Source organism: Strix uralensis, chromosome Z, assembly GCF_047716275.1.
Source record: "Strix uralensis isolate ZFMK-TIS-50842 chromosome Z, bStrUra1, whole genome shotgun sequence".
Classification (NCBI taxonomy): domain Eukaryota; kingdom Metazoa; phylum Chordata; class Aves; order Strigiformes; family Strigidae; genus Strix; species Strix uralensis.
Genome location: NC_134012.1, coordinates 75,719,489 through 75,740,354, shown reverse-complemented (window position 1 = coordinate 75,740,354; position 20,866 = coordinate 75,719,489). Strand labels below are relative to the sequence as shown.

Here is a 20,866-nt window from a genome sequence, read left to right as displayed (position 1 = left end):
TGTTTGCCTAGCCTTTTTTTCAATTAACTGTACTATAAATTCCTAAGGTCTCAGATGACCCAGCTAGAAGCCTCTCTGTCCTCTGTCATTAATGGTTTTACTATTCCTCTGTGAAATGCTAATGAAGCACATTATGTCCTGTCAAAGGCATCCAGATACCACACAGATGGGTGCCTTATGAATATATGTAATACTGGTATGACAAAAAAAATTATCTGACTGATTTAAACAAAGTTTAGGAGACACTCTCTCCCTGAATTTTTGTATGCCAACTGTTAGTCAATGTTATGGTTGAATTCATAAACTGTGAAACAAGGGATTTTAAATTCTAATAGTGAAAGCAATACCTTAATTAGAGCCCCATGAATTAAACTATATACAAGTTAAATAGAGCAAACTTAACATTTAAAACCACTTCAAAAAAGTGGGCAATAGTCCATGTCAAAATGCCAGCAGGTGAAGGACTTTCACCCTGAAGCAAATGTATCACCTGCACAACAGGATTAGCTCTTGGGTGTCTGATGGGTGTGGAATTTTTACTCTTCTCCACCCAGTCACCCCCACCTGGGGCTACACAGTGTACTGCTGACATGCAGTCAGGGTGCCATAAAATTAACATGCACAGCACCTATATATTAAGCAAGACAGCTGCAGTTTCATCCTTAATTCATATTGCCTGAAGCTAGAAGACAGATTCAATCACACTGCTAATTAAAGGCCAGTATGTCACAAGTTCCAAGAAGTCCCAAAATTTTCTTAACTACCACCTCCCCAAAAAGACGCAAAAATCAAAGGAACTGGAAGTTTTCTCAAGTCTAAAGTGACAGCCATTAAATGATAGGATACTTTCCAAGCTTACATCATATGAATTGTAGTTAAAACAACCAAACAAAATGGTCAGGATGTGAAATGACAACGTGATTTGGGAACCTGAAAAGAAGTTTGCAACCTATAAACAAGACAAGGCTTTTTCATATCTCCATTTTGAAATTTAAAAACTCGAAACTGATTCTGCTCTTGTTTAAACACATACAAAAGTAATTCTACTTGATTCAGTTCAGTAAAACCTGTATAAAAATCTGGGCAGAAGAAGAGACACTAAATTTGAAGCTTTAGACTGAGGAAAAATTTCTAGGAGGCCACTGTTGAAGACCAGAAACTGAAACCAGTATGTATTCTGTCTTTTACCTTCTGAACAGGCAAGTCTGGCTATTCGGTATCCTACTTACAATTATCTGCGAGAATGGCATTGGGGTTATTATCTCCATTTCACTTATTATCAGAAACCCTGCTACTACAGAAGAAAAACACATCTAAAGTTTTTCATCCTTTCTATCAAAGATGGATGATCATGACCATGTTCACTATACAGGCAGAAACTTCAGCACCAAGGGAACTGCCCCTTTGAAAATCACAGTTTAGGTTGCAGAATTACTCAGGGTAAAGTCAGGTAAATTGCTCTTACATATTGGTTTCACACTATAATTTTGTTTACAGGTGAAAATGTTTGAACTGAACTGGATACACATTTATATACAGCTGTAGAGACATGCTGTTATTTAGCTCATTATATTCAGTCACCATTCTTAGCAGCTGAATTGTTCTCGTTAACATTTCATATCTTCTCACTGAAAAGAAACATTAAGATAGATCTTGACTAACCTGCTTGTTCTCATTCTGATGAGCCTGAAGGAAGAGCTGTATAAACATCTGTATTATGGTCATAATTTCTGGAGTTCCACTAGTTTCCCGCAGTGCATTCCTAAGCATTGAAAAATTAGATTACGACAGATCAGATAATTAGTCTGCCCGTCACACCACTGTTAATTGAAATGAGGAAAAAAGAGATACATCCTTTGTATGCTGTAGATTCAAGCTGTGTCTAAGCTCATTATGGCAGTGTGGAAACAGATGGATATACTAACTTTGCAGGCTTTTTTCATTTTACTTTTACTTTAAAAAAATGCAACTCCTACAAATAAACTAGATTTAGTAAATATGTACAATATACATGCAGACACTCATAATTTACACTACCAACAGGGGGAAAAAAAGTGTAACATTAAAAGAGACTACCACAACTTTGTTAGGCAAATCAGGCATCTGAACAGTCTTACTGGGTTCAAAGCAACTATTCCCATGCCTGCAGTTAAGCATACTTTAGTGCTTTGTGGGACTGCATCCCATAGGCCATCTCAAATTAGAATGTGAAATCTAGTAAAATCTCCTGGGGTGTGGTACCTGGAGGAAAAAAAAAAATCTGGACTGAAACTGTTAAATATAACATTTTTCACGGAGCCAGGGAAACAAATAAACAAAAGCTGCTGATCAAATTTAGAAATTACAAATTTAAAAAACTACACAAGGAGACTGAACTTAAATATTAAATAATACAGCTGCTCTTCAATTGCTGTGACTCCTTCGTGATCATTAAGCAATGAATCAGCAGAACAAACAGAAATGAGTACTTTAGGTCTGTAACTGCTACAGATTTAATTAGGGACCAATGAATTTCAATGTGCTTTCAGTGATGAAATCATAAAATCCACTCTGGAGGCTCAGGAAAGTGAATGCTTTAACTGGCCTTCCATAAGGCATAATGTAACCTTGAGCAAATGGAACAGAAAATCAACATGGGCAGTAAAGTGTAATTTTCATTCTCTTATTTGAAAGACATGTAATACTAAGGAGAAAAAATGTTCAAAAGCTGTCTCTGAGATGTAAGCTTTTTATTAGAGAATTATTTCATTCTTCCTGTAATGATCTAAAAGATAAGAATAGCTAACACATTACTGTAACAGAGAAACTTTGCAAAACTACAGGCAAATATAATCACTAATATAGACCCAAGAAATAGTACACAGAAAGTCAAGACAGTCTAGGTGTATGGACTTCTATACAGCCACACATAGCAACAAAATAAGCTTCTACTTGGGAAGTAAAAACACAAGTTAACATCCCTGAGATAAAACAATTTAGCACAATCAACCTCAATAAAAAGCATGCAAATAGCAGGAAAAGTTATTCCTGAAAGAGACACAATGCTTAGATCTGTACTTCTAACAGAATATTAACTTCCAAAATAAAAGGAGTTTTGTGCCAGCTGTTAGAAGCATAACACAGTTTACAAGCAATGAAGTACAAGTTTTTTATCAGCAGCTCTCATGTGTCTAAATCCGAGGTATTATTTTAACATCTGCACACCGCTTGATTATAGTGGGAAGGATGTCACAGAAATACAACAAAAATGAACACAAAGCTGCAGAAACCAACTGGTTTGCAAAAGCCAGCTAACCTGCATAGCTTCACATAATACCAAGAGGACCTAAAACATAGTATTTTAAAAATATATTAAGGCTTTAATACCAACAATGTAGAGGAACAAGCATACTAAGCAGTATGAAGGAAGCAAAGGAGCAGAGATGTAGGCTGAGCAACAGGATAACACAATTTCTAAGATGGTTTGGAACATTAATACAAGTGCAAAGTTTTATTAGGAAATACTTTGCTGGACAAAGTCCTGAATTATCTGGAGAAACTGCATCTCATCCATTTCTACTGTTTACCAAATGGAAAGGGTGCAGAAGAGTCTTGTGTTATTTTTAGAAAATATTTTATATACTATGACCCTAAATAAGACAAGAACCTTGAACAAATTTTGTCTCCTCATACCATCACAATATACAGCCTCTAGCCTAAGAAATGGAGGTCTGTTGAGACCTCCTGATAACAGGTCTGTTGAAGTCACATCCATTTTCAAGTGCATTTTGCTTTGCAGAAGTGACTGGTCTCAACTATTCAGAAAATGCCAGCTGTGCTCAGACACTGGACCACAGCAACAGAAAGGACTGTCATAGCAATAGCTCTCAAGTGGTTCCACTCTCACAACACAGCAGCCTACAGTTTCTACAGCAGAAAATCTTCTGTTAGTGCCAGCACAAACCTAAACATGCACAGAGACACACAAATGCCCCCAAACATGTGCACCTGGGAGCCCTTTCTTCTTAAGAAGGAAAACACTTGAACAAAGAATATCAGTCACTAAATACATTACTGTTGTATCAAAATTGTAATACTGATAACCCTGGCAGTAGATCCGCTTAAAAAGAATGATAAAATAGTAAGTGAAGAGAAAGAGCCACTGAGAACTGAGTATGAAGGACTAGAAGCCCCCATGTGGTAAACAATATATATTGCTTTAAAATAATAATGCATTCAAAGCCAAACTCAGGCAGATCAATAGTTTCATGTCATTAAGAGCACATCTGACATAAATCCTGAAGACTATTAACATTATGTTAAGCTACACTGTTAAGTGCAAATGTTTTAGCTAAATTCCATCTTCATGCTGGCAGGGGCCAAGTCATTTCAGCATTTATACTATTCACCTCAAAATCACATTTCAACCACAAATCTCTACTGAAGTACAAAATATATTATAAATTTTAAAGGCTAAACACAATATAGTCAACTGTATCAATGATTATTATAATGTAACTTTTATGCAAAGTTCACAAGATTTTTAACATTTTTCATTATTTGCAGTATATTACACAGAAAAGGACACTAAGGCATACAGGTAAAGAAAAAGACATCCTGAAATTATAATACATCCCAGTTTATAATACTCCTCCTTTAAACTGATCACTTGAAACACTTCCCACTATAATTTCAAAACTTACTTGAAAATTTCATTGACAATTCTGAAAATGGCAGGATGGATTGCTGCTTGTGGCTGTTGATAAATGAAAGAAAATTAGTCATTAATAAGAAGCAACTCAAACAACTGCCACGGTATAATTTACAGTTTAACTCATGGATGCTACTACACTGCAATTATTAAACTGTAAACCTCAGATAAACTCTTACTAAACTCTCAGATTTCCTCAGGATTAGATTCTTCAAAATCACTATAACAAAGTCATGGAAGGAGATTCACAGACATACCAAGAATGCTAAACGGCTGATAAATGCAAATACCTGGGATCCCAACCTGTTAATGGAAACACCGCTAAAAACACTAAAAGGTGGCAGCTAGAAAGAACAGATTGTTGCATGCAATTACTAGAGTAAGACAGAGAGCAGATTTACAAAAAGCTTTTCTCTCCACTTCACAGACAATCCCTTTTGGATGTACTTTGAGATTCTTGCTACATCTTCAAAATTAAATTCCAGAAATTAAATTTGTTTTATCGCCTTTGTCTTTAATACTACCACACACAAGACATGTCTTGGTCCAAGACATTTTTTCAGAGTATTACCTTCTGTGAATTTCAGAGTTGCTAGTCCAAGCTAACATCTCAGTGCATCAAAATGTGGCTTTTTTCAAACTAGTGAAGCTTTTTATCATGCTACCACACAAAAGACTGTTTTAAGAAAGTTGTTATAGTAAACATGCACTAGTAAACACACTATTTTCTAATCCCATACTCTTAAATTCTAAGATTTATTAGGCTTTTCTAGAGCACCAAGAATAAAACACTACTTACACATTCCCCAATGTATATTTGCCTAAGTTAAAAAACAAATTCACGCTGTTTCTGAAGTTAGCACATGAAGATTTGATAAGAATATAGTTTTTGAACAATATAGAGTAATGCATGTTTAATCAAATGCATTCTATAAACTTCAGGATGCATGAAAGGAATAGCTCTTATTAATGGCATTTATTGTAACAGCTTGAAGCGCCTGATGCATTATTCCAAAGAAAACTTTTATGCATTTGTTTCAAGCTAAAAAGTACCAAGTAGAATAGAATTTTTTTTCTTTTTAATTGCTCACAGGCAGAATGAGGACTTTATCTCATCCCCATATGATAATATCAGAAAATAAAGAGACAACCTTTAATACAAACTGTCTAGAAAAGCTCCTTGTTTCTCACAGTTGTCTTTGCCATACTGGAAATATTAAGTGGCACCTCATTTCCATGTTTTACCACACTTTCTTTGTCACACGGCTGTAGCTAAGTTGTCCTATTGAACGCGTGCCATCTAGTGTTCGACAGTATTTACAGCCGGTTGTTTGGACGTGTGAAGAACAGCATGCAGCTTGTTGCAAGGCTGATCTCCAAACTTCCACTGCTGGAAGGAGAAAAAAAAAATGGCTGGATGAAGCAAACCAGAGATACGTTCATCCCCCCCTTTTTTTTTTCTCCAAAGGAAAACTTGGACTAGACTATCTCCTGAGGTGCCTTCCAACCCCAAACATTCTGCAATTCTGTGAAAACAGTGCAAAGCAAGAAGTATGTTTTCCAGTCCCATGGGCTGAATGGTTGAATTCAGCCATTTCTCCACTGTCTTTTCACTTTACCTACCCTTACACACATGCTTCTGTGATGACATACCAACCCACTGTTGCTTCAGACTGGTTGAATATGAACTAGAAAGGGTCCACCAGCACACTGCCACACATATCAAGATTAAATCATAGTTCTTTTGAACAAGACCAAAATCAATGTGCTGTATGCAACAACGAAAAACTCTCCACCCTTTCCTGCCAGACAGCAGCAATCTACGGTACTTACTAAAGAAACCACAGTTAATAGCTCCTAGTATTTAATCTACACTACTGAAATCAATATGAATTTCATCACTGGTATCAAAAGGGGGGGGGGGAAAAAAAAGCAACAACCCCAAACCCCACCGTTGGATATCTAATTCCACAAGACTTTGATCAATGGACTGCATGGATTTAATTTGCAAGCACTCAAAGTAAGAATGCTCTCATATTGCAAAAGTCTCCAAGGCAATTTGAAGATCTGCCTGCTGTGTAGCAAGACTAGCACAGGCAGCACAATTCTGCTGTGGCCAGCAGCAATTCTGGAGTTTGGGAGGGATTATCAATTTCAGGAGGGATTCTCACAGGGTTTTCATGCTGTTGTCATTATCTCCTTATTTTTTCAGAATAAAAGGGCATTTTACATTTTAATAATATCATCTGCAACTATGCAATATTTTTCACAGATAGTTCAGAAAATCAAACATACTGTCTACCAGGAGCTTGCTCCATCACTTTTAAAACATGCACAATACATATAGCATTACACATACTAAAGCAAAAAGATCTAAACACAGGGAATTGGAGCTGCATGTGTGATACTATGATTATATATTTTAAGAATATATGGCTCTTCAGGAAAAAAAACAGAAAAACACTGTGATTTTTGAAAGAAATAGAATAGGAAAATAACATAAAGCATTAGATACACAAGTTCTGTAGAACTACACTAACTTTTGTATTTGTATTATCAGAAAGAAGAATCCTAAACAACTAATTTATAATACAAATCCAGAATTGAATACAGAAATAAGAAAAATACATTTGTAACTACAGGAAGCAAGTAAATGGCACAAAGAGGAACAGACTAATAATCATATACTGCGTTTTATTCACATCATAGAATGCTCTGTAACAACTGCAAGTAAGAGTAAACATAAGGAAACAAGTTGTGCCCAAGATCACACAGCAACAGATTTGAGGTGGTATCACCAAAAATACCAGTTCTCTTGACTTCCAGACTCACATGCAATTCATTGGACATCACATCTCTACAGTTAAACACATCTAGCTTTATGAAAGTACTACGCTGCTGTATTTCAAATGTTTGTCTGTATTTCCAAACTGTGTATTTATCTGTATTCCTGAATGTTATATTTAAATTAAAAATAAGAAATGTCACTTTTTTTTTTCCTTCTACCAAGTGCCATGGTTTTTTTTTTTTTTTTTTTGAAGCATACACTTATTTTAAAAGCACAAACATCTTCTTACAGAGGTTTAAAAAGCTCCTGAATTCATCAACATTGTGAATATATTAGTGTGCACTATTTCAAAAATTTTACAACACAAGTTTTGAAAACAGGCAATCTGTGGGAACTAATTGTAACTTAACTGGAACGTATTACAAGAAGAAAAAAAGCTTCTCATTTTCTTTGCCTACCCTTCCTCCTTTCTCCCTCATTAATGCCTGTTTCATTGGCACAGATCCCCGTGAAAGGTGAGTGTGGATCCAGCTAGGCTCGAAACCTGGGGATAAGGCACAGCAAGAGGGCAGTGCAAGGGCATGGGAACCAGAGCAGTCTCCAACTTGGTATCCTGTCAGGCAATACAAGCAAGAGTCACCATATCACCCACTAAAACTGTATTTGCTCTGAAGCAAAACTAACAGCAAGGGAGACCCCACAGCTAGAGCTTTAACTGCAGAGCACAACAGAATTTCGATGCTGGGCTAGACTTGGGAAAGCTGACAAGGTAGAAAAACAAAAATGCAGCAGTAACAGATGGTTTATAAAAGGGAAGCCAACAAATTTTAAGCCCTCTCCACCTATTGCACTTTTCTTGCAACATAACTTCAAAAGAAATACTTTGGAAAGCTAAGAACTGAACACAAACTATAATTGACACCGATTCATTCACATCTCTTTTTACATACATGTGCTTTAAAACTCTGTTTATATACATATCTATGCATTTCTGGTAAAGCATGGAATTCTAAAATGTGTATTTATTTAAATTTTAGTTGCTAACGCACACATACAAACCTAAAAGTTGCTTCAGAAAGGAAGACATCCACTCACCTACCAAATTCTGAAAAAGCTAAAAAACCACTTGTGATAGTCACTTGACTTGTTTTTATTACTCTTGAATAACTATAGAATTTCCAAAATTAATTCCAGTTTAATCCCCAAACCACAAACCTAATAGCATACCATATAAAACACAAGTTAGTGGACCACCACATTACAATTACTCTTGGAATTAAAATATGGGAGTATTGCATATCAAGTTTCTTTCATAACAGAAGTATGGTGGTTTACAACTATCTGGGTACCAAAGATCTCTATGAGGTTTATGTACAGTTTGGTTACTGTATCAAGATATTTTATTTAGGTAAATTGAAATTTCCTTCTTATCATATACTATAATCAAATCACTAACATATTTCTGCTTATTTGTACTCTAGAGGTTTTCTTCCAAATAGAAAAAATGTGTAAATCAAGCTTTGTCTTATGATTCAACTCTTTATTACCATATCCATAAGGCAAACAGAGGTCACATTCTACAAATATGATAATCCAACTGCCAAAAAATGCATACCCACATTCCTAAAGAAATATTCAAGTATCTTGCAGGCAGGCTAAGTTAATCATACTGTTGGATTCAAAGTGCTGACTGATCTAAGGTCCCACAAGTAAATTTATATTACCATGTACAAGTTGTACAAAAGATCATTAAGTATTTTAGAACACAATTTCTGGATCAAATCTTTTCCTTCTGTACTGCCTCTCTGAAGCTTCTCATCCTGTTGTTTGGTATGCCATCTCCCATCTATGCACCCTCCCTCTTATCAATGCCTATCGATCAACAATATCCATCTTCCAACTGCCCTCTTCTTTCTCCCTCCATTCATTCCACTCCTTGTCCACAGGATGTCCTCTCTAAACCAGCATTCAAAGCTGCTGCGCTCGTCTTTCCACTCTGTGAATATCTTATTTCAAAAGCATGAAGTCTTTAAAGCAGAGGCAAGTAAGGACAACCTAAGTGTGCTAGCACAGTAATGTTCCATTCTTTTCAGACATCAGGATGTGAAGACAAGGTAAATATGACAACAATAAACCAATAATTAAAATGAAATTTTACTTCTTTTTATATGTAACCTAGATATTTTTATTTTTTTCTTCAGCAATGTGTGGTACCATATACTGTATTCAACTCACAATGTATCTGAGAAAGAAAAATTAGGCACAGGCCTTGTATATAGCCTTGTCTTCTGAAATATCTAGATCCCCAGATGACATACGAAGTGCTGTTGATGCCAAGCATTTACAAGATTTGCAAGTATTATAATGGATCCCTGAAATAGAAATTTGCAGATTCAATTAACAAGGAAGAATATTTAAAGGTATCGTTCATTTCCCATCTAGAATACATACTCTGTAACCAGTTTCATAGGCTGAAAATAAGATACCATATGCCATTTTTTATTTCTATAGATTTTATGAAATATATAATTTAAGTACATAGCACACATGCTATTTCACACTGTAATTACAACTAAATTTACATTTAGTGTTGCAAACTGGATCATTATTTTGGAAAAGGTATTGTGTCATGTTTTCTCATAGGAAAGAATTTTGGTGTACTGTGTAACACAGCACTTGAAAACTAACTTTAATTACAGTTTAGCAAATGTTTTGTATTAAGAATTTTATTCAGGTTTGCAAACAAAACCAAGTAACTAAGCAGCCCATAATAAAATAATCTATAAGGAATTTCAATTGTTTAAACTGCTAAACTCCCAAGGGCCCAGAGATTGAAGTAAAACCAGATTCAAATCCTCCCTGGCCAAGGTTTATAATTTTTTTAAGACAGAGGGAAGGTACTCAGCACCCCCACCAGTCAGATTCTCATCTTTTCATCTATTCTTCATGAGTGTAAAATTCAGTGTAAAAACTAAAAATTTGGTGACATTTGTAAGACTCAGGATTTGTCCTTGCATTTGCAAGTTATATGCCATATGACAGCCATTTCCCTCAAGTATGCTGATGTATTTGGAAACTGTCACTTCTGAAGCATGAAAGAGCAGTATCAGATGTACTACATGTTGCACATACCAGTAACGACTCTTTTATGACACAAGCCACTTCTTCCAGTGAGTTCAACTGAATGGAAACCAGCTGGTCTAAAAGATATAATGTAGCTTTTTCAAGGCTTGGTGGATGACGCAGCCAGAGGTTGAAGACAGCTGATTCAGGGAGGGAGATCTTCTTCCTGGTTTAGAGAGAAAAATACTGTTTTCCCTGAGAAACTGGAAGGAAGACAAAAATGTACTTTTTTTTTATAAAAGCACATTGAGGAAAAAGAAGACACAAAGATCAACCTGCAGCAAGAGAGAGAAAATCTTGCTTACAGTACTCTGTTCAACACCAAATAATAATGGCAAAGAATAGCAGGGAATCACCATCATCTACAATCAAAACCTTACCATATGTCTTTACAAACCTAAAAATTTGGGTATGATGGAACCCGGCAAATGGAAATGGAAGGTTTAAGTCTGGAGTTCCCTTCCTCTCTAAAGAAAGGTCCTGCCCCACTCTCGCGCTCTTTCAAACCCAGGCAGCTTCCTGCAGACCCATCTGCTCAGAAAGTGTCAGTAGCTGACAGATAAGCAGGAAGGTCCCGGATGATATTACTGCTGGCTAAATCAAAGCACTATCTGTCTTTGCAGAGAAATAAGTTAAAAAAAACCCCAAACAACAAATGATGTAGAGGTAGGTAAGTCTTCAGCCCACCAACACTCACCAGGGCCTTTTAAAAGATAGTTATCTCTTCACCTAAAGCCTTCAGCTATAGCTCAGCTAAAGTATACTGTTGTATCACTAGGAAACAAAAGGCACAGTTTATTTTGAGAAAACACTGTAATTTTTTGTGGACCAACACAAATCAATATATACTGAAGTAACTGGCCAAGAAGAGATATCACAGCACAAAACATCCTGGAATATTTTTGCAGCTACCATGATAGTTGTAAATTAAAAGGTTAAAAACAAAAAAAAAAAAATTACATAAATAACAAGAATGTGGCCTGGTCTTAAATCAAGTAAAGATTAAAAAAACTAAAATTGGGCTGGAGAGTAAATGCATACTAGCTACTGATAAAAAAGAAAAATACCACCAGAAAGAAGATTTAACATCATTTTAGGATCTATTTTCAATGTATGTATTTTACCATACATTCATCTAAATATGAACCTTCAGAATTCTGATTTCCATAGAAAAGCTGTATTTTTTCCATTCAAAACTGTAATAGCTTAATTTAAAAGTGTACATCTGTAGACAAGAAATTTATTGAAGTACATAGACTTTCAAAATTGTAAAGCAATGCTCAATTTCACTATGCTGTTAAGTATCACTATTAAAGCACATATGCACATCAGAGTAAATTAAGAATGCCAAGAGATTATTTAATTTTGCCACAGTCCTCTTTTTTTGTTGTTTTTGTGGTAGCATGGTAAATATTATAGATATTATGCCAGGAAGAGAAATCCAATAAGCTTACATGGAGGTGTTCAAACCCTGAGATTTAAAAACCATATAGGAAGTAAACTGTAGTCATTATCCTTCTGTGACTGAACTTGCAGATCGTCCCACTGGGACAATGCTGAGTTCTGTGGAGCACTACAAGTCCCAGTAATTAGTAACCCTATTTCTTGGAGCAGGCTTCATCCGTGTTCAGAAGGAAAACAAGTGTACAGAACACCACAGAGTTAGGGAACACAGAATTCAATTGTTAAAAGGGGGGGGAAAAAAATACAAGCACATTCATGTTAAGATCGGTGGGCTTCAGTGACAGGCCAGGAGTACACCATGCAAAGCACGTATGAATCTACATCTGCTCTCAGGAAAACCATACACTTTTGTCAAGGGCCCTGTAAGAGTCACTTAATCAAAAGCCATATGAACTGAATTATTTCTCCTCACTGTGATAAACAAGTAGCTCAAAAGTTAAGTGAACGGATGTTTATTTCAGTCAGAAGAACCTTTTATGACCACCTAAAGGATTCAGACTCACATTATGAAATGGCAAAAGTATGTCATAATGGACTGCTCATCGGCTTACTGACATCAGTACAGACCATCCATGCTGAACCTGTGAACTTGCTGGGAAAGTTTTCCAAACTGCATTACTGCTTGTGGAACACGTCCAGTCTGAAGCCATGGAAGATGGACAAGCGAAAGGTAGCTGTCTCTTTTTTTGGGACACGTACTTCACTATGGACCTTCACATTCCTTTTCCACTTGTTTCTCCTCAGCTTTTAATAATGTGTATAAATTAGTAATTGGGCTTTTCCAGTACTTATTTATTTTTGCCAGCGCCCTCAATGGAGCAATATAACAATCTTCATTGAAACATCTCAGAAATTACCATGTTGAGTACAGAGGAAGCAATTAAAACTTTGATTAAAAAAAGAGACAAATGGATAACTGAGGTAAAGTGTTCACAAAGGAACTGTTCCAGTATTAAAAAAAATGTTTATAATACAGGTCCTCAGCTACAACTTGAATTAAGCAACTCTCAACTAAAGTACTGTGCTTTCCCTGATGTCTTTCCTCCCCTGGCGTAGCCAATCTTGCTGATGTTCAGTTTCACTCAGCTGGTTTTCATCCATAGACTGATTTTATCAAACCAGTGGTTTTAGTCACGGCAAAACAAGCAAAGTTATATTTCACAAACTGCTCCTCTCAGACTCATTAAAAATAAAATGCCAAGTTAAGAATGTTGATACACTTACGTGAAAGGTAAATAACATTTTTATGAAAAGTGCTAATCTTTCACAAAATCTCTAGAAATCTATTGAAGATTTTAATCTCCATTTTAGAGAAAAGGTGGGACCAGGTTTCAGTCAATATTTAAAGCTGTTATGCCACAATTTGTACATAAGCAATATAAAATTCTGCTTTGGCCTACAACCTGAGCTCTGCTATTCAATTGCAAGGGAAATATTTTACTAGAATGCAGAAGGTGTATAGTGCATTCAGCATGCAAACCCAGAGAAAAGAGATCTAATTGAATTAATAATCTTTATGAAAAGAGCATAAAAATCATACAGACCATGCCACTTACTTTAAAAAGGCCTCATTCACAGTCTCCAGAAACTCTGAACTGAGAATTTCTTTTGATGCACCTCCATGGTAAAGAAGGAGAGTTTCCAGCAATGAAGTTAGATCGGGCAAAGTAATGAGAGGGAGACAGAAAAGGGACACAGCATTCACACGACTGGCTGAAACTCTGAAGGAAAAATAAACACAATTCATATTACAGAAAAGTCAAAAGTTTAATTTCTAAACTGATACAGTAAAAGAAGATTAAATTAATTACAGATGGTTAAATGTAAGAGATGCATACCTAACTGCAGCAAACATTTATTGGAATGACTGTTTATATGTCATTACATATTGTCTGAAAAATCTTAAGGAGAAGTCAGATAAAATTTTGATATTTTAGTGCTCAAGGCAAACCACATAAAGGATATCAACCCAATTCTGGAATGCAGCCAGTTGTGCTCGCTCAGTAATCACACCCTTCCTAGCAGGGAATGTTTTGTCTTTCCCTGGATCAGCAAAGCACAGGTAAGGAAAACTACAGATTCACAGCTCCCATGAAGGTTTGCTAGACCCTCACAAGAGACCACCTAATTGCTTTTAAGGCCTCCTGTTGTTTCCTTGACCTCTCTCCTCTCAACAGAGAAAACTTCTATGAACCAAACAATATGAATCCTGCTGTCTTCAAGTCCTCAGTTGAAAAATTTTTGTCTTTCAAATCTACAATTGAAGGAATATGTAACACTTTTAGATCTTATACAAACCACTCACTTGACCTGCTTGCTAAAGCTAGATACTTAGAAATTATTAAAGACAGTGGAACTTGGAACATAAACAAAACATGAAACCTTTGGAACATAAACAAAAGAGAAAATGGCACACAATATAAGAGATAGCATTTGCAAAAGGAAATCACAAGTTTCCTGGCGTATATATAGTTCCTAGCAGATGAAACTGCAGATTTTTTTAGATGCAGTTTGGACAGTAATACATTTATGAAGACTAAGAAATCAGAAATATTGAATTCTAGAAAATGTAAAAGTGCTAGGTTGTTTTAAAAGGCTTCCTTGAGTTGCTGAAGGTTCTCCTGATTGCACTGATCACTAAAAGGGGTGCATTCTTTGCAAGAACCCAAAACTGTTTTTTTGGAGAGCCACTAATACAGTCTATGAAGAGCTGAGACGGAATTACACTACAGGCTGCTCTGAGTAAGAGCTATCTGTATTGCCCTGCAGGTATTAAAACTACTCCCAAACAGATCTTGCCTATTGGTCACTGGCACATGTTGTGATAGAAGTGCTATGATTTGTGGACACAGAGTACCATTGTGGTTTCCACAGTGACAGAAATAAAACATGACACATTTTCAAAGACTCAAATTTCTAAGTACCTAACCAAATATGCGTTTAAGGTTTCTTACACTGAAATAATTTGAGATGCAGTTTTTCTATGAGAAGTGTTTCTGTAGGAATGGTAATTATTGGGCTGATATTTATTGTGCAGTAGTGTTCTCCAGGATATATATGTAATTTTCACAAATCTAAGACTCTTCAAATCAGTCCCCTGTACATAATTCTGTTTCTAATTCCTTATCCAGGATTAGCAAACTGTAGCAGTTCACTTTACTCTTAACTTCGGAAGAAAAACACTGCAAAGGCAATTTTCTTCTTTTTCTACATAAACTTCAAAATATGTTCCAGGAGAATACTGAACAGTGCATTCCACTGTTTGCAATGAATTTGCACATTGTCATCTATGTTGCTGTAAGCATCACTGAACAGAGAAACGAGACAATGTACACCTCTAACTGCAAACTACATTTGCCTCTGCAACTTGAATAAACAAACATATTGCAATTTCTATGCTCAAAAATCCACCTGAGTTCGAAGTTTTCCTTTTCTCGTGGTAGAAATCAGGTATTTCTCTTTCCAACAGTCTCACTAGCTCTTCAGCTAAGTCTGCTTCACCCTACTTTATAAAATGTGGGTGTTTGTTTTCTACATTGAACAAAACTTTGTGATGCTCCTCATTAACTGTGTCCATGATGTCAATACTAAATTCAGCTCTAAATGAATTCAGCTCATTTATTCTTCCTTACACAAAGACCTAAGTGCAAGAAGACACAGAGAAAAATAGCCAAGCTATTGGCTCATGATACAAAGAAGATATTTCAATCAGCCTTCTCTTTGCTGAAACTTTACAGGCTATGTGGTGTTAAATAGGTCATAAAACTCATTTCGTCACATCAGCAGCTTTGACTCTGAAGACCAAGAGAATATCCACAGGAGAGTCATACATTTAAAACAAAAGACACAATTTGAATATATCCTTACTTTTGCTTTTGTTTTTTAGCTGGAATACACTTACTATGCATGCAATCAGAAGGTTCTACTACATACTCAAATACAGTAATTTTTAAAGTATTGACAAAAGACTATGATCTGCATTTCAAGGTCAGTGGAAAGGCACAAATTACTCAGTGAAAAGGCATGATCATGTCAAAAATAGTGACAACAGTAGCATTAGGCAAATGTATTCCTTTTTTTATGGTCACAGATTTTGGCTTAATTGACTGTATTTATTTATGTGGATGAAAAGATGATTATTCTCACTGACTACACATAGACATGTAGAAACACCCCACAGAATGTTGCAGGATCATTATTAGCATTTTATTATCTGGACTGGAAATCTGGCCAGAGCACATCGCAATTTCCTTCCCACCCACTTTCTCAGACTTTCATCCTTAGAAAACCAGGCCAAGGAAGCAGTTAAAGGGTGTTCTTGTGTACATTTAAAATAGTAGTGTATGAAACACACAGTACTGCCACAGTACTGTCTGGTACCAGATCAAGGATCTAAAGGAAGGAAAATTAAAGGTTCTTTAAATAAGCATGGACTAATTTTATCATTAATAACAAATGCAAAGTAACTACCATTCTGTCATATTAAGCTATCACTCACACAAACAGGGAAAAAAAGTTCCTTCGGAAATTTTTTTTTGCTTTTTCTCATAGTAACTGCTAGCTAACTTTGGTTATAAGGATGCATATAGCAGCCAACATTATGATCATGAAGTTCATGAGGTTCAACAAGGCCAAGTACAAGGTCCTGAACCTTGGTCAGGGCAATCCCCAGTATCAGTACAGACTGGGGGATAAAGGGATTGAGGGCAGCCCTGTGGAGAAAGACTTGGGGACGAAAAACTGGACACAGGCTGGCAATATGCACTCACAGCCCAGAAGACACCCATACCCTGGGCTGCATTGCAAGAAGCATGGCCAGCAGGTCGAGGAAGGTGATTCTGCCCCTCTACTCTGCTGTCATGAGACCCCACCTGGAGTTCTGCATCCAGCTCTGGAGTCCTCAGCATAGGAAAGACATGGACCTGCTTGAGTGGGTTCAGAGGAGGGACACAAAAATGATCAGAGGGATGGAACACCTCTCCTGTGAAGAAAGGCTGAGACAGTTGGGGTTGTTCAGTCTAGACAAGAGAAGGCTCCAGGGAGAAATTATTGTGGCCTTTCAGTACTTAGAGGGATCTCAGAAGAAAGACAGAGTTTTTACCAGGGCCCGTAGTGACAGGACATGGGGCAATGGTTTTAAACTTAAAGAGGGTAGACTTAGATTAGATATAAGAAAAAATTCTTTCCTGTGAGGGTGGTGAGGCACTGGAACAGGTTGCTCAGAGAAGCTGTGGCTGCCCCCTCCCTGCAAGAGTTCAAGGTCAGGTTGGACGGGATTTTGATTAACTTGGTCTAGTGGAAGGTGTCCTTGTCCATGGCAGGGGGGTTGGACTAGATGATCTTTGAAAGATCCTTCCAACCCAAACCATTCCATGACTCTTAGGTTAAGTATAAACTCTTATGTGAAGCACAAATTAACAAGCTTGTCCACACCTGAAATTATCTACATATACATCCAAAACTTTCCAACTGAAGCCTAAATTGCCCAAGAATGTAAAGAGGTCCTCACCGAACTGTAACAATCCAAACTAGAACATATCAAAATGATGTTTAGGTAATACCTACCTCCCCTGAATGTTAAGCCCATTGAACTGATTTCCTTTGAGTTCTGTTACTAATGAAAAGACCATCTGTTAAATAAAATACAATAATATTAAAATAAAATATATTACACATACTGCAAATAAGCAGACGTTAGTTGCATGATTCTCTGTGTGACTGACATACTGAAGAGGTTAGTAACTTTCTCTGACCACTCAGTTTCATTTTTTTTAATTTATTATTGGTGCCAAATTAAATCTGTCCGGATCACTAAATAAACTATGTTGCAAAACATTTTTTGAACATACATTATATACCTTCCACATTTGAAAACTATGAAGCTATTTATTTTAGTTCTGCTTACCTAAGAGTTGAGGTAAAACTTTCAGAAGTGCACTGCTAAGAATTTGTTCTGCTTTATCTAATTTAAGTCATCATATTATTAAATATTATTACCATTATTTTTATATATTAAATGTAAAAGACACTTTTCCTAAGATTTAGGGCTCATCTACCATTTTCAATGCAGTGCATACAGTCAAAGAAAACATTCCAAAATTACATTCTAATACACAAAATAATATATATAATTTAAACTTAACAGAGAAAAAAATTAATGATAGCAAAGACTTTTTTTTGCTGTAACACAACAGCAACAGAAATTTTGTTTTTATGAACATCTATGACAGTATAATCTAACAAAAACTTTCTCATTTGTCCAGAGATTTCCCACTTCATTTTCTCCCTTAAAAGGCTGTAAAAGTAACTGATGTAAGAAAAGATAAACAAAGTTCAGTCCATGTTCCTTATCACAATGACAGCTCCATGTACGTTCTTATAAACTGGTGATTTATTATTTACAAAATCTCAATTGCACAAAATACTTACATTTTTAACTAAGTGACAATAATAATCTGCTGATGTGTAGCCAAGAGTTGATGTGAATGTACTGCTTTCATCATCATTACTTTCCCACTTAGAAGAAGAAAGGAGATGGCACAGCAAACTCTGAGACATCAACAGAAGGACAATAAAAAAAAGTATTAGGCTACAACATGCTGTGTAAAAAGAACTGACTGCTATTGAACTATACCTGGGGTAAGTAAGACCTTTTGATCAGTTGTGGCCATTTTACACCATTGACACAGAAGAGCAGGCAGCTCCCATCAACCATACGGAAAATGCTGCAGCTGCTAGTATCTAACATGGGTTCACACACCACACGATTTCAGCAGTTCCGCAACAGCAGTGGAGGCCATCCATGTCAAAACCAGACAGACCTTAGGTAGGTTTCAGTTCTCTGAGAGCCGTTTCAGTCCAGTATCATCTGGATAGCAGCAGTCATGTTGCTACCCAGCAAAAAAAATCACCTGTAGTCTTGATCAGTACTGTGATCAAGAAGAGAAAGCTCGAAGTTAACATTTACCTTTCCGTATCACTCCTTCAAGAGGCCCCAGTATTTTTGATGAGATTCAGGGGCTGGTCTCAATTTAATCTGCTTAATTTCCTCATTATCTTGAAAAGACAGTGATAACATTTTAGTCTGACATTTACTTCTCTACCAATTTCACTATGGAATGATTTCAGTCACATTTAATAAAACCTTTTTAATACATCATATAACAATCCTTTGATGGCAGATTCAGAGTAAATTCACATTAACACATTTGATACACTGGTTCTGCAGGTGCATACAGAGGACTCTGAACATAGTACTCCGGTTTCATGTTCCCTGTTCTTCAGTGCTATACTACAGCTCTACTGTCTTTTGTATAGATCTTAAAGCACCTTCGCAACTCAACACATTTATGAAAACTGTTGTGTGAAATCTTGAGCAGGTTTTTGCATCCTGCTTCATAAATTAGCAGAGGTAGTTTTATGTTGCTTATTAAATCATCTGCTCTGAATTTGTTAAGTGTTCTTTCTGTCCCCTATTGCTACATGCTGATATAACAACAGCCACATTCCCTTTCCAGAGGTTCATTTCAGGTCTTTATATATCACTGACACTTAAAGTTTAAATTAAATTACACTTCGTGTGGCAATAAGTATAAAATCCTTTGTAACAAGAGGGTCAGGATTAGAAAACACTGAGGAGAGGGGCTCCAAAGAGGAGTACAGCGGCGAGGGACCCTTCTGAAAGCATCAAAAACACTCGGCAAAACTGCAACCAAGAAGGCAGAAGCCCAGGGAAGAGGGAGAGCCTCAGGTCGCCTCCCCCCTGAGCGGGAAGAGCGAGCTGTGACCGAAAGCAGCGGGGACTCAGGGCAGGCGGAGACTGGAGTGACGACGCCCAACACCCTCATGTACAAGAGCAGCCCTCAGGGCCGCGGCGAACAGGGCGGGCGAACAGGGCGTGGCGCGGCAGTTGGTGCAGGCAGGGTGAGTGGAGAGGGCACAGTCCCTCTCCTGGCTCTAGAGCTCATCTGAAATAGTTGTCATCTTACCGTCCTCCACGAGTAGACTGAACCATGGTCTCCACTCACATCAAAACCACCACCAGAAACAACGTGGTGACCCAAACGGAGCTGCCAGGCAAACATGCAGCGGTCCGGGTCCTGGGCTGCAGGGAGTGCCTAAGCCCGTCAGTCCTGCCGGAGGGCAGCAGTGACAGCACCCGTGTGCGCTGCGATCAGCTGGTTGACCTGCTCAGCCTGGTGGCGGAACTCAGAGAAGAGGTTGAAAGATTAAGAAGTATTAGGGAGTGCGAAAGGAAAACAGATTGGTGGAGTAGCACCTTATCAACCCTGAAGCAACAGGAGCAAATGGAGGCTCCAAAATAGGCAGGCAATCACCAGGCAGAAGGAGGGGACCTAAGAGATGGGGAGATTGGAAACAGGTCCCTGCTCAGGGAGGCAGGAAAATCCACTCCTGACCTCCCTCACCTTCCATGGTGTCCCTTCACAACAGATACAGGGCCCTGGAACTTTTGAATGAAACAGAGAAGGATGAAGAAAATGAGTAAAACAAGGAGGAAGACCAAGGTCCACCAAGGCTGGGTCACTGTAGACCAAGTATTAAAACCAGTTCTAAAAATAACCCCAGAAGAGTCATTGTAGTGGGTGACTCTATTCTGATGGGTGTCAAAAGCCCAATATGCAGACCAGAACCACTTCATAGGGAAGTCTGCTGCCTCCCTGGGGCCTGGGTCAAGGACCTCACGGCAAAACTCCCCGCTCTAGTGAGACCCAAGAACTATTACCCTCTTTTAGTTTTTCAAGTAGGTAGGGACAATATTACCAAAAGTCCAAAATCAATGA

At 37.2% G+C, this 20,866-nt stretch overlaps 1 protein-coding gene across 3 annotated transcripts in view; it reads right to left on the bottom strand.

Moving 5' to 3' along the window:
* Positions 1–20,866, bottom strand: part of FANCC (FA complementation group C) — an 89,004-nt gene that overhangs the window by 16,246 nt on the left and 51,892 nt on the right. For all 3 annotated transcript variants that reach the window (XM_074856105.1, XM_074856103.1, XM_074856104.1), the window contains 6 exons: positions 18,495–18,614; positions 17,631–17,695; positions 13,622–13,786; positions 10,611–10,767; positions 4,683–4,735; positions 1,663–1,762 (listed from right to left, as the gene is read on the bottom strand). In XM_074856105.1, the coding sequence (XP_074712206.1) occupies positions 1,663–1,762; positions 4,683–4,735; positions 10,611–10,767; positions 13,622–13,786; positions 17,631–17,695; positions 18,495–18,614 (660 nt within the window). The remainder of the gene's footprint in view (positions 1–1,662; positions 1,763–4,682; positions 4,736–10,610; positions 10,768–13,621; positions 13,787–17,630; positions 17,696–18,494; positions 18,615–20,866) is intronic.